This window comes from Salmo salar, chromosome ssa11 (assembly GCF_905237065.1).
Source record: "Salmo salar chromosome ssa11, Ssal_v3.1, whole genome shotgun sequence".
Classification (NCBI taxonomy): domain Eukaryota; kingdom Metazoa; phylum Chordata; class Actinopteri; order Salmoniformes; family Salmonidae; genus Salmo; species Salmo salar.
In genome coordinates, this window is record NC_059452.1 from 66148082 (window position 1) to 66162863 (window position 14782).

At 45.6% G+C, this 14782-nt stretch overlaps 1 protein-coding gene across 6 annotated transcripts in view; it reads left to right on the forward strand.

Annotated features, from left to right (window-relative positions):
* The window catches only part of arhgef28a (Rho guanine nucleotide exchange factor (GEF) 28a), a 107575-nt gene that overhangs the window by 75379 nt on the left and 17414 nt on the right, over window positions 1-14782 (forward strand). For all 6 annotated transcript variants that reach the window (XM_014128070.2, XM_014128071.2, XM_045689857.1 and 3 more), the window contains 3 exons: window positions 733-780; window positions 8180-8368; window positions 8597-8899. In XM_014128070.2, coding sequence (XP_013983545.2) covers window positions 733-780; window positions 8180-8368; window positions 8597-8899 — 540 coding nt within the window. The remainder of the gene's footprint in view (window positions 1-732; window positions 781-8179; window positions 8369-8596; window positions 8900-14782) is intronic.

A 14782-nucleotide genomic window follows, 5' to 3' on the forward strand; every position in this document is an offset into this window, starting at 1 on the left:
ACTCCAATCTCCGCTGTGGAGCTTTGCAGCTTCTTCAGGGTTATCTTTGGTCTCTTTCTTGCCTCTCTGATTAATGCCCTCCATGCCTGGTCTGTGAGTTTTGGTGGTTGGCCCTCTCTTGGCAAGTTTGTTGTGGTGGCATATTCTTTCAATTTTTTAATAATGAATTTAATGGTGCTCTGTGGGATGTTCAAAGTTTCAGATATTTTTTTTATAACCCAACCCTGATCTGTACTTCTCCACAACTTTGTCCCTAACCTGTTTGGAGAGCTCCTTAGTCTTCATGGTGCCGCTTGCTTGGTGGTGCCCCTTGCTTAGTGGTGTTGCAGACTCTGGGGCCTTTCAGAACAGGTGTATATATACTGAGATCATGTGACACTTAGATTGCTCACAAGTGGACTTTAACTAATTATGTGACTTCTGAAGGTAAAAAGGTTGCACCAGATCTTATTTAGGGGCTTCATAGCAAAGGGGGTGAATACATATGCACGCACCACTTTTTTTCTTTTTCATATAATTTTTTGAATCAAGTAATTTTTTTTTCACTTCACCAATTTTGACTATTTTGTATATGTCCATTACATGTAATCCAAATAAAAATCTATTTAAATTACTGGTTGTAATGCAACAAAATAGGAAAAATGCAAAGGGGGATGAATACTTTTGCAAGGCACTGTACCAACATGGGAGACTGACTGTTAGTCGTGTGTTTGATGTCTTCTTCAATAACAGGTGGCTCAGAGTGTCCAGAGCTTGACCCAGTTACTCTACAGTCTGCAGGTGAGCTCATCCCACACAAACTCTCTCACACACACACACGCATGCACGCACACACACACACTTTGCATCTATGCATCTATCTCAGTCACTCATTTCCAATTCCCACAAAGACCAATTGTGTTCTCAAATAAAATATAATCTACCGTAATTTCCGGACTATTAAGCGCACCTGAATATAAGCCGCACCCACTGAATTAAAAAATAAATAATATTTTGAACATAAATAAGCCGCACATGTCTATAAGCCGCAGGTGCCTACCGGTACATTGAAACAAATGAACTTTACACAGGCTTTAACTAAACACGGCTTGTAACAAAAAGAAATAGGCTTTAACGAAACACGGCTTGTAACAAAAATAAATAGGCTTTAACAAAACACGGCTTGTAACAAAAATAAATAGGCTTTAACGAAAAATGGCTTGTAACAAAAAATAAAAAATTAGCAGTAAGCTTTAGTTGTCTTTTTGCACTGAGTCAATTCCTCACGCTGCTGTTTCCAACGTCTTATCATCGACTCATTAAGACCAAGCTCCCGTGCAGCAGCTCTATTTTCTTTTCCAACAGCCAGATCAATCGCCTTCAACTTGAAAGCTGCATCATATGCATTTCTCCGTGTCTTTGACATGATGAGGGTGACAAAATGACTACCGTAATCAGAATGATGGGAAGTTTGAGAGCGCTCGATTTAATCTAAACAGTAAACAAAAAAGTTGTTCGACCTTAACCCGTTCGGCAATTTCATTGGTCTAATGAAAGCTTCATGCCGCCAAAAAACTGAGCACGTCACAGAATGTGTTTTTTTGGGAAAAAAAAATTCAAGCGGGAAAAATCCATATATTAGCCGCTTCATTGTTTAAGCCGCGAGGTTCAAAGCGTGGGAAAAAAGTTGCGGCTTATAGTCCGGAATTTACGGTAACTGTATTTGTCACATGTACCGAACTGGTGTAGACTTTACCGTGAAATGCTTGGTTACAAGCCCTTCCCAACTATGCAGAGTTCAAAAATTAAATAGTAACACTAGAGGAATAAAATACAGTACAGGGAGCACCAGTACCAGATCAATGTGCAGAGGTATGAGGTATTTCAGGTAGATATCTACATGAAGGCAGGGTAAAGTGACTTGGCTTCAGCATAGATAATAATAAAGAACAGAGCAGCAACAAAAGTGTGCGTGTTTGTTTGTGTAAGTAGTGTATGTGTGTGGGTTGCAACCCCCCCCCCACCCCTTTTGGACTTTACAAGGTGTCGAAAGCGTTCCACAGGGATGCTGGCCATGTTGACTCCAAAGCTTCCCACAGTTGTGTCAAGTTGGCTGGATGGCCTTTGGACGGTGGACCATTATTAATACACACGGGAAACTGTTGAGTGTGAAAAATCCAGCAGCGTTGCAGTTCTTGACATAAGCCGGTGAGCCTGGCACCTACTACCATACCCCGTTAAAGGCACTTAAATATTGTGTCTTGTCTATTCACCCTCTGGATGGCACACATACACAATCCAAGTCTCAATTGTCTCAAGGCTTAAAAATCCTTCTTTAACCTGTCTCCTTCCCTTCATCTACACTGATTAAAGTGGATTTAACAAGTGATACCAATAATGTATCATAGCCTTCACCTGGTCAGTCTATGTCATGGAAAGAGCAGGTGTTCTTAATGTTTCTATACTCAGTGTAGAGCAAAATACAGTATTCTATAGGTCGTTTTCAATAAAACGTCACAATGCGTTCGATTTGGAAGCTGGGGGACAAGGAGCCTCCTGGCTCCTCTAAAACCGTTGACAATTACGTGCCGTTTTCAAGGGATTGTTAAGGAAATGCTATAACTATATGGTTTTAATATCATCAACTGTTCTCAAAAACCACAAGAAAACCTTAGTAACATTCAGAGAACATTTTAAGAATGTTATTTTAAAAAAGAAACATCCCTTTTTCAGGACCCTGTCTTTCAAAGATAATTCATAAAAACAAAATAACTTCACAGATCTTCATTCTAAATGGTTTAATGGTTTACTGTTTCCCATGCTTGTTCAATTAACCATGAATAATAATGAACATGCACCTGTGGAAAGGTTGTTAAGACACTAACAGCTTACGGACGGTAGGCAATTAAGGTCACAGTTATGAACACTTAGGACACTAAAGAGGCCTTTCTACCGACTCTGAAAAACACCAAAAGAAGCTGCACAGGGTCCCTGCTCTTCTACATGAAAGTGCCTTAGGCATGCTGCAAGAGGCATGAGGACTGCAGATGTGGCCAGGGCAATACATTGCAATGTCCGTACTGTGAGACGCCTAAGACAGCGCTACAGGGAGACAGGACGTAACAACACCTGCACATGATCGGTACATCCGAACATCACACCTGCGGGACAGGTACAGGATGGCAACAATAACTGCCTGAGTTACACCAGGAATGCACAATACCTCCATCAGTGCTCAGACTGTCCACAATAGGCTGAGAGAGGCTGGACTGAGGGCTTGTAAATTTAGGCCTGTTGTAAGGCAGGTCCTCACTAGACATCACCGGCAACAACGTCGCCTATGGACAGAAACCCACCATCGCTGGTCCAGACAGGACTGGCAAAAGGTGCTCTTCTCTGACGAGTCGCTGCTTTGTCTCACCAGGGGTGATGGTCGGATTCGCTTTTATTGTCAAAGGAATGAGCGTTACACCGAGGCCTGTACTCTGGAGCGGGATTGATTTGGAGGTGGAAGGTCCGTCGTGGTCTGGGGCGGTGTATCACAGCATCATCGGACTGAGCTTGCAGGCAATCTCAACGCTATGCGTTACAGGGAAGACATCCTCCTCCTTTATGTGGTACCCTTCCTGCAGGCTCATCCTGATATGACCCTCCAGCATGACAATTCCACCAGCCATACTGCTCATTCTGTTCGTGATTTCCTGCAAGACCGGAATGTCAATGTTCTGCCATGGCCAGCGAAGAGCCCGGATCTCAATCCCATTGAGCACGTCTGGGACCTGTTGGATCGGAGGGTGAGGGCTAGGGCCGTTTCCCCCAGAAATGTCCGGGAACTTGCAGGTGCCTTGGTGGAGGAGTGGGGTAACATCTCACAGTAAGAACTGGAAAATCTGGTGCAGACCATGAGGAGGAGATGCACTGATTTTGACCCCCCCCTTTGTTCAGGGACACATCATTCCATTTCTGTTAGTCACATGTCTGTGGAACTTGTTCAGTTTATGTCTCAGTTGTTGAATCTTATGTTCATACAAATTGTTACACATGTTAAGTTTGCTGGAAATAAACGCAGTTGACAGTGAGAGGACGTTTGTTTTTTTGCTGAGTTTAGTCTAGTGAGTGTGCGTAGTGCAAGATAGAGTCAGTGCAGATAGTTTGGGTACCTTTGATTGACTATTTAGCAGTCTGGCTATTTAGCAGTCTTATGGTTTGGGAGTAGTAGCTGTCTTGGAGCCTGTTGGTCCGAGAGCCGATGCTACGGTACCGGTTGCCGGACAGGAGCAGAGTGAACAGTCTATGGCTTAGGTGGATGGAGTCTTAACGGGCCTTCCTCTGACACCGCCTGATATATAGGTCCTGGATGGCACGGAGCTCAGCCCAAGTGATGTACTGAGCTGTCCACACCACCCTCTGTAGCACTTTGCAGTCAAGGGCGGTGCATTTGCCATACCATGCGGTGATGTACCAAGTCAACATGCCCTTGACGGTGCAGCTGTTGAACTTTTGAGGATCCGAGAGCCCATGCCAAATCTGCCTTGCCCTCTTCACAACTGTGCAGGTATGAGTGGACCATGTTAGGTCCTTAGTGATGTGGACGCCAAGAAACTTAAAGCTCTCTACCCGATCCACAACAGCCTCGTTGATGTGGATGGGGGCGTGCTCAGGGTGAGGTTGTTGTCCTGGTACCACAAGTCTCTGACCTCCTCCCTTTAGGCTGACTCATTGCCGTCGTCAGCAAAGTTGATAATGGTGTTGGAGTCATGCTTGGCCACGCAGTCGTGGGTGAACAGAGGGAGTACAGGAGTGGACTAAGCACGCACCCCTGAGGGGCCCCAGTGTTGAGGTTCAGCATGGCAGATGTGTTGTTGCCTACCCGTTACACCTGGGGGCGGCCCGTCAGGAAGTCCAGGATCCAGTTGCAGAGGGAGGTGTTTAGTCCCAGTCCCAGGATCCTTAGCTTAGTGATAAGCTTTGTGGGCACTATGGTGTTGAACGCTGAGCTGTAGTCAATGAATAGCATTCTCACATCGGTGTTCCTTTTGTCCAGATGGGAAAGGGCAGTGTGGAGTGCAATTGAGATTGCGTCATCTGTCGATATCTTGGGGCGGTATGCGAATTGGAGTGGGTCTAGAGTTTCTGGCATGATGGTGTTGATGTGAGCCATGACCAGCCTTTCAAAGCACTTCATGGCTACCGACGTGAGTGCTATGGGGTGGTAATCATTTAGGCAGGTTACCTTCGCTTTCTTGGGCACAGGGAAAATGGTGGTTTGTTTGATACATGTTGGTATTACAGACTCGGCCAGGATGAGGTTGAATATGTCAGTCAAGACACTTGCCAGGAGCATATACCCACGTGGGTGATTGAAAGATGAATTAAGGTCCACACTCCAATCCAGTTGGTGGTGGTAATGCACCTTAAAGTTGGTTGCCAACCGCCATATAATTTCCAAAGAAGAAGAAGAAGCCTGAAGGAGGAGAGATTACTAGAAACGAACTCGGTTTACCCTTTTATCTGTGGATTAATTGTCAGAGTAGAGGACCTTGTGCATTTCAGGTAAAATAACAACCCAATGTTTATATCCCAGGACAAATTAGCTATCAACAGCAAGCTAACTAGCTAAATTGCCATAAATGTTTAATGCTTTTCGACCAATCCCCAAATTAATATAGTTGGTTCAGAGTTCGTTTTGATATTTCAACCTGCGCGTCCTGATCGCGTCTTGTGTGCAGGGACAAAATCAACATGTGCGGACGCACGCGCGTGAGCGGTCTGGTCAGCATTTTATATTCCTTCAAGTGAGCATAAAAGGCATTTAGCTCGTTTGGGAGTTCTGGATCGCTGGGCAAATCATGGCTGGGTTTCCTTTTGTAATCCGTTATCGTCCGCAAGCCATGCGACAAGCGTCGGCGCCGGTGTAATAGGATTCCACCTTCCTCCTATATTGTCCTATTTTAGTTCCACACTCAGGTTGAAGGCTTTGTGTGTGTGTGTGTGTGTGTGTGTGTGTGTGTGTGTGTGTGCTTGCTATGTGCTACTGCATGTGTGTGTGTGCGTGCTACTAGGTGCTACTGCGTGTGCGTGTGTGAGCGCGTGAGTCTGGCTGCACAACAGCTTCTATCAACAGAGATAGAACAATCAGCTGGATTGTCTGAATCTTGAACCGCCAGACAGTAAATAAGTGGCTGGAGAGAGGACCCCAATTATCCTATTCTAAGTGGAAGTAAGAACAGAGGATAGGCTTTTATCTTGAACTGCACAGGGAGCATGTGATATATAGATGGAGTCTATTCTGTTTGGTCTGTTACAGTATGTGTTTGTGTTAGTAGGTTCATGTGAAGTGGGTGTGTGTGTGTGTGTTAATCTAACAACATGTAGCTAAGCCTTTCAAGTACAGTGAGGGGAAAAAATTATTTGATCCCCTGCTGATTTTGTACATTTGCCCACTGACAAAGAAATTATCAGTCTATAATTGTAATGGTAGGTTTATTTGAACAGTGAGAAACAGAATAACAACAAAAAATCCAGAAAAACGCATGTCAAAAATGTTATACATTTATTTGCATTTTAATGAGAGAAATAAGTATTTGACCCCCTCTCAATCAGAAAGATTTCTGGCTCCCAGGTGTCTTTTATACAGGCAACGAGCTGAGATTAGGAGCATACTCTTAAAGGGAGTGCTCCTAATCTCAGCTTGTTACTGTATAAAAGACACCTGTCCACAGAAGCAATCAATCAATCAGATTCCAAACTCTCCACCATGGCCAAGACCAAAGAGCTCTCCAAGGATGTCAGGGACAAGATTGTAGAACTACACAAGGCTGGAATGGGCTACAAGACCATCGCCAAGCAGCTTGGTGAGAAGGTGACAACAGTTGGTGCGATTATTCGCAAATGGAAGAAACACAAAAGAACTGTCAATCTCCCTCGGCCTGGGGCTCCATGCAAGATGTCACCTCGTGGAGTTGCAATGATCATGAGAACGGTGAGGAATCAGCCCAGAACTACACTGGAAGATCTTGTCAATGATCTCAAGGCAGCTGGGACCATAGTCACAAGAAAACAATTGGTAACACACTACGCCGTGAAGGACTGAAATCCTGCAGCGCCCGCAAGGTCCCCCTGCTCAAGAAAGCACATATACATGCCCGTCTGAAGTTTGCCAATGAACATCTGAATGATTCAGAGGACAACTGGGGGAAAGTGTTGTGGTCAGATGAGACCAAAATGGAGCTCTTTGGCATCAACTCAACTCGCTGTGTGTGGAGGAGGAGGAATGCTGCCTATGACCCCAAGAACACCATCACCACTGTCAAACATGGAGGTGGAAACATAATGCTTTGGGGGTGTTGTTCTGTTAAGGGGACAGGACAACTTCACCGCATCAAAGGGACGATGGACGGGGCCATGTACCGTCAAATCTTGGGTGAGAACCTCCTTCCCTCAGCCAGGGCATTGAAAATGGGTCGTGGATGGGTATTCCAGCATGACAATGACCCAAAACACACGGCCAAGGCAACAAAGGAGTGGCTCAAGAAGAAGCACATTAAGGTCCTGGAGTGGCCTAGCCAGTCTCCAGACCTTAATCCCATAGAAAATCTGTGGAGGGAGCTGAAGGTTCGAGTTGCCAAACGTCAGCCTCGAAACCTTAATGACTTGAAGAAGATCTGCAAAGAGGAGTGGGACAAAATCCCTCCTGAGATGTGTGCAAACCTGGTAGCCAACTACAAGAAATGTCTGACCTCTGTGATTGCCAACAAGGGTTTTGCCACCAAGTACTAAGTCATGTTTTGCAGAGGGGTCAAATACTTTTTATAAAATTTTATAACATTTTTGACATGCATTTTTCTGGATTTTTTTGTTGTTATTCTGTCTCTCACTGTTCAAATAAACCTACCATTAAAATTATAGACTGATCATTTCTTTGTCAGTGGGCAAACGTACAAAATCAGCAGGGGATCAAATACTTTTTTCCCTCACTGTAAGTACACTCATGATCAATGTTAAACACAGTGTTGACTAACCCGTTTGGTATTCAAATCACCTGCTGCTATTGCCCCCATTCACCTTGGCTTGGAGCAACTCGTGGTCAGCCACAGTTGGACCAGTTTGGACTCGTTCAGTCAGCCAGCCAGCCAGCTAGTCAGCCAGCCAGCTAGTCAGTTAGTCACGTTATCGTCACATTTTCGTCTCCCCTCTACAGGCAGCGGTAACCATCCAAGATAGTTTCTACGAGGTACAGAAGCTTCTCCTCCGTGAGAGTGACCGCTCCGGCCCCTGCCCGCTGCGACCACACCCCCCATGTCTCCAGGAGCAGGAGAAGCATCGTAACCAGGAGAAGCGCCGTGAGGAGGTGGCGGCGGCGGTGCGGTTACAGGGTCAGCTGCGCCAGGTAGGGATGGCTAGCTTCGATTAGCTTTTTGATTTGCGTTTTTGTCCTTGAAATGGATAAGTAAGCAAGCATCCATCTAGTATGCGCTCATACCACTTATTATATTTTTCTTGGAAAACTCAGATTGAGTTGTGAAAAATAACTATATTTGGAATATTGATCCATTAATTGACCCTAGCAACTATCAACCAGTTGATTCTGAAAAACGAATATATTCCTGCTCTCCAGGAGAGGCAGCGGTGGGAGAGGGAGTGCCAGGTGCGCCACAGCCAACAGGGGGAGCTGGAGAGCAGGCTAGAGGAGAGGGAGAGACAGTGTCACCTGGAGGCCGAGAGGCTGAAGCAGGAGTGGGAAGAGCTCGAAGAGCAGCTGGGGGAGTACCAGCAGAGCCTGGAACGGCTGAGGGAGGGCCAGAGAAGCGTGGGGAAGGAGAGGGAGAGGCTGGAGACCAGCCAGAAGCTGCTGCAGAGCTGGAGACACAGCCGACAGAGGAGCCTGCCTGTCATGGTCATACCACTGGATGGTCATCAGGTGTGTGTGAGGGGGTTAGTGTGTGTGTGTGTGTGTGTGTGTGTGATGATGATGACTTCAGGTATCTCACAGAAGGCCCCCTAGCCTGTAGCTACTAACCACTGCATGAGAGTGTGAATGAGAGATCCTGAGCATGTGATTTCCATGTGTTTGATACCGTTCCATTTATTCCATTCCAGCCATTACAATGAGCCCATCCTCCTATAGCTCCTCTCAACAGCCTCCTCTGGTGTACGTATACTGTAAGTGTGTGTGTATATGTGTGTGTGAACCAAGGGCATGTTTCACCCTGGGTAAGTAGTGCATTAATGAGAAGTGCCTTTCTCCCAGGACAAAGTATTGCCAGCAGCCAGAGCTACGGTGGCCCACTCAGTCAAACAGACAATTCAATCCAGCCGTTGATATACGACCTGTGGTAATGAGAGGAATTTTCGCGGCATCCGTCTCGGGGCTCAGCAGGCCCGTTCGCTAATAAACATCTTAATGATTGATGATAATTAAACCACTGTGAATAAAAGCTCCAATTACAAAATATTTAAAAGCAGAGGCACTCAAACCCTGCAAACCAATCAATCCTATCCAGGAAAACTTTAATTATTCATATCGACGCTTTGTTTGAAAAGCAAGTTGAGCGTGCCTGCAGTGAAATATGCCCACGAGCTGAGAGGAGAGACATAGAGAATGAGGGAGAGAGGAGAGGCGGGGAGAGACGGCGAAAGGAGAGAGAAAGAGAGAGAGGAGAATAAGGAGAAGTTTTCCTATACCCTGTCCTCTGCCTGCCTCTCTACAGGACCTTGTATTCTAAAACCAATGACCTCATGAATGCAGAGTATTTACCCTCTAGGCCTCAGTGGGGTTTGAGCTTGTGTTGTGATGTTCAGCAGGTGCTATGATTCAATGAGTAGAGAGTGGAATGGAGGGGGTCTCATATGCGTGTCACTCTCCTCTTTCTCTCTCATTTACGTACTTCTCTTCTGTATGCTATATACAGGCTTGGTAAGATGTTCTCCTGCCCTATTCATTTGATCTGTTTCAAAGCTCAGGCGTAATTAGCAGTCCACCACTAACATGCGTGACAGAAGTAGGGAGTCACTGCAGGCTTATCTATATGGAAGCAGTGCACTCTCGGGCAACGTCCCAAACAGAACCCTATTCCCTATGGTCGCTGGTCAAAAGTAGGGCACTATGAAGGGAATAGGGTGCAATTTGGGATCAGTCTTAGTGTTTCCCTGCTAATCTGTGTGGAGGCAGGGCTCACATTTAGCCCCAGGCAGTGGGTGAGATGGTCAGAGACAGATCCAGTGACTCATACCGACCCTCCCTCCTTAGATCCTCTCTGATGAGATGGCCTCTCTGGGAAGGATGGTGTTTACACCACCTTGCCAAGAAGAGGGAACCCAGCTCCACTGCAGCAGTGATCTGGATATTATTTACTGTAAACATAATAAGAATTCGTATACTTAACATAAATCACACTGAAAATATGAATTAAATCTCTCAAATATGATTTTGGATGATAATTCTGTTTTTGGATAAACTGTGGATTAATCATTATTGTAAAATAGCCACTGTGGCTACTGTACTATCCCAGATGTGTAGCAGTGGTTATGCTGTTGACTCTCGCAAACTATTTTCTTAGTGTAAAATCAAATCAAACTTTATTTGCCACATGTGCCGAATACAAGTGTAGACTTTACCGTGAAATGCTTACTTACAAGCCCTTAACCAACAGTGCAGTTCAAGAAGAAGAAAATATTTACCAAGTAGGCTAAAATAAAAAGTAATAATAAAAGTAATACAATAAGAATAACAATAACGAGACTATATACAGGGGGCACCGGTACCGAGTCAGTGTGCAGGGGGTACAGGCTAGTTGAGGTAATCTGTACATGTTGGTGGGGGTGAAGTGACTATGCATAGGTAACAAACAAACAGTGAGTAGCAGCAGTGTACAAGAGGGGGTGTCAATGTAAATTGTCCGGTGGCGATTTCATTGAATTGTTCAGCAGTCTAATGGCTTGGTGGTAGAAGCTGTTTTGGTCCTAGACTTGGCGCTCCGGTACCGCTTGCCATGCGGTAGGAGAGAAAACACTCTATAACTTGGGTGACCGGAGTCTCTGACAATTTTATGGGCTTTCCTTTTTATTTATTTTTTATTTCAACTTTATTTAACCAGGTAGGCCAGTTGAGAACAAGTTCTCATTTTCAACTGCGACCTGGCCAAGATAAAGCAAAGCAGTGCGACAAAAACAACAACACAGAGTTACACATAAACAAACGTACAGTCAATAACACAATAGAAAATTCTATGTGCAGTGTGTGCAAATGTAGAAGATTAGGGAGGTAAGGCAATAAATATACCATAGAGGCGAAATAATAAACATTTAACATTAACACTGGAGTAATAGATGTGCAGATGATGATGTGCAAGTAGAGATAATGGGGTGCAAAAGAGCAAGAAGATAAATAACAATATGGGGATGAGGTAGTTGGGTGGGCTATTTACAGATTGGCTGTGTACAGATATAGTGATCCATAAGCTGCTCTGACAGCTGATGCTTAATGTTAGAGAGGGAGATATAAGTCTCCAGCTTCAGTGATTTTTGCAATTCGTTCCAGTCATTGGCAGCAGAGAACTGGAAGGAAAGGTGGCCAAAGGAAGTGTTGGCTTTGGGGATGACTAGTGAAATATACCTGCTGGAGCGCGTGCTACGTGTGGGTGTTGCTATGGTGACCAGTGAGCTGAGATAAGGTGGGGCTTTACCTAGCAATGACTTATAGATGACCTGGAGCCAGTGGGTTTGGTGACGAATATGTAGCGAGGGCCAGCCAACGAGCATACAGGTCGCAGCGGTGGGTAGTACATGGGGCTTTGGTGACAAAACGGATGGCACTGTGATGGACTACATCCAGTTTGCTGAGTAGAGTGTTGGAGGCTATTTTGTAAATGACATCGCCGAAGTCAAGGATCAGTAGGTTAGTCAGTTTTACGAGGGTATGTTTGGCAGCATGAGTGAAGGAGGCTTTGTTGCGAAATAGGAAGCCGATTCTAGATTTCATTTTGGATTGGAGATGCTTAATGTGAGTCTGGAAGGAGAGTTTACAGTCTAACCAGACACCTAGGTATTTGTAGTTGTCTACATATTCTAAGTCAGAGCCGTCCAGAGTAATGATGCTAGACGGGCAGGCGGGTGCAGGCAGCAATTGGTTGAAGAGCATGCATTTAGTTTTACTAGCATTTAAGAGCAGTTGGAGGCCACGGAAGGAGTGTTGTATGGCATTGAAGCTCGTTTGGAGGTTTGTTACCACAGTGTCCAAAGAAGGGCCAGATGTATACAGAATGGTGTCGTCTGCATGGAGGTGGATCAGAGAATTACCAGCAGCAAGAGCGACATCATTGATGTATACAGAGAAAAGAGTCGGCCCGAGAATTGAACCCTGTGGCTCCCCCATAGAGACTGCCAGAGGTCCGGACAACAGGCCCTCCGATTTGACACACTGAACTCTATCTGAGAAGTAGTTGGTGAACCAGGCGAGGCAGTCATTTGAGAAACCAAGGCTATTGAGTCTGCCGATGAGAATGCAGTGATTGACAGAGTCGAAAGCCTTGGCCAGGTCGATGAAGACGGTTGCACAGTACTGTCTTTTATCGATGGCAGTTATGATATCGTTTAGGACTTTGAGCGTGGCTAAGGTGCACCCATGAACAGCTGGGAAACCAGATTGCATAGTGGAGAAGGTACGGTGGGATTCGAAATGGTCGGTGATCTGTTAGTTAACTTGGCTTTCGAAGGTTTTAGAAAGGCAGGGCAGGATGGATATAGGTCTATAACAGTTTGGGTCTAGAGTGTCTCCCCCTTTGAAGAGGGGGATGACCGCGGCAGCTTTCCAATCTTTAGGTATCTCAGACGATACAAAAGAGAGTTTGAACAGGCTAGTAATAGGGGTTGCAACAATTTCGGCGGCTATTTTAGAAAGAGAGAGTCCAGATTGTCTAGCCCGGCTGATTTGTAGGGATCCAGATTTTGCAGCTCTTTCCGAACATCAGCTGTCTGGATTTGGGTGAAGGAGATGCGGGGGAGGAGGGCTTGGGCAAGATGCTGCAGGGGGTGCAGAGCTGTTGGCCGGGGTAGGGGTAGTCAGGTGGAAAGCATGGACAGCCGTAGAAAATTGCTTATTGAAATTATCGATTATTGTAGATTTATCAGTGGTGACAGTGTTTCCTAGCCTCAGTGCAGTGGGCAGCTGGGAGGAGGTGCTCTTATTCTCCATGGACTTTACAGTGTCTGTAAACTTTTTGGAATTAGTGCTACAGGATACAAATTTCTGTTTTAAAAAGCTAGCCTTTGATTTCCTAATTGACAGTGTATATTGGTTCCTGACTTCCCTGGAAAGTTCGCTATCGCGGGGGCTTTTCGATGCTGATGCAGAACGCCACAGGATGTTTTTGTGCTGGTCAAGGGCAGTCAAGTCTGGGGTTAACCAAGGGCTATATCTGTTCGTAGTTCTACATTTTTTGAATGGGGCATGCTTATTTAAGATGGTGAGGAAAGCGCTTTTAAAGAACAACCAGGCATCTTCTACTGACGGGATGAGGTCAATATCCTTCCAGGATACCTGGGCCAGGTCGATTAGAAAGGCCTGCTCGCTGAATTGTTTTAGGAGCGTTTGACAGTGATGAGGGGTGGTCGTTTGACCGCGGGCCCATTACGGACGTAGGCAATGAGGCAGTGATTGCTGAGATCCTGGTTGAAGACGGCAGAGGTGTATTCAGAGGGCAAATTGGTCAGGCTGATATCTAAGAGGGTGCCCATGGGTACGGATTTAGGGTTGTACCTGGTAGGTTCCTTGATCATTTGTGTGAGATTGAGGGCATCCAGCTTAGATTGTAGGACGGCCGGGGTGATAAGCATATCCTAGTTTAGGTCACCTAACGGTACGAACTTTGAAGATAGATGGGGGGCAATCAATTCACATATGGTGTCCAGGGCACAACTGGGGGCTGAGGGGGGTCTACAACAAGCGGCAACGGTGAGAGACTTGTTTCTGGAAAGGTGGATTTTAAAAGTAGAAGCTCGAATTGTTTGGGCACAACCTGGATTGTATGACCGAACTCTGCAGGCTAGCTCTGCTGTAGATTGCAACTCCGCCCCCTTTTGGCAGTTCTATCTTGTCGGAAAATGTTGTAGTTAGGGATGGAAATTTCAGTGGCCAGGATTCAGACACGACTAGGACATCAAGGTTGGCGGAGTGTGCTAAAGCAGTGAATAAAACAAACTTAGGGAGGAGGCTTCTGATGTTAACATGCATGAAACTTAGGCTTTTACGGTTACAGAAGTCAACAAATGTTAGCGCCTGGGGAATAGGAGTGGAACTGGGGACTACAGGGCCTGGGTTAACCTCTACATCACCAGAGGAACAGAGGAGGAGTAGGATAAGGGTACGGCTAAAGGCTATAAGAACTGGTCGTCTAGTGCGTTCAGAACAGAGAGTGAAAGGAGCAGATTTCTGGGCGTGGAAGAATAGATTCATAGCTTTATGTACAGACAAGGGTATGGTAGGATGTGAGTACCATGGAGCTAAACCTAGGCATTGAGTGACGATGAGAGAGGTTTTGTCTCTTGAGGCACCAGTTAAGCCAGGTGAGGTCACCGCATGTGTGGGGGGTGGGACAAAAAGGCTATCTAAGGCATATTGGGCAGGGCTGGGGGCTCTACAGTGAATTAAGACAATAATCACGTAATCAAAACAGTAATAGACAAGGCATGTTGACATTAGGGAGAGGCATGTGTAGCCAAGTGATCATAGGGTCCAATGAGTAGCAATAGGTGAGTCAGGAAGCCGATTCAGTAGTCGCTACTACTTCCTCCTTGGACGATTACA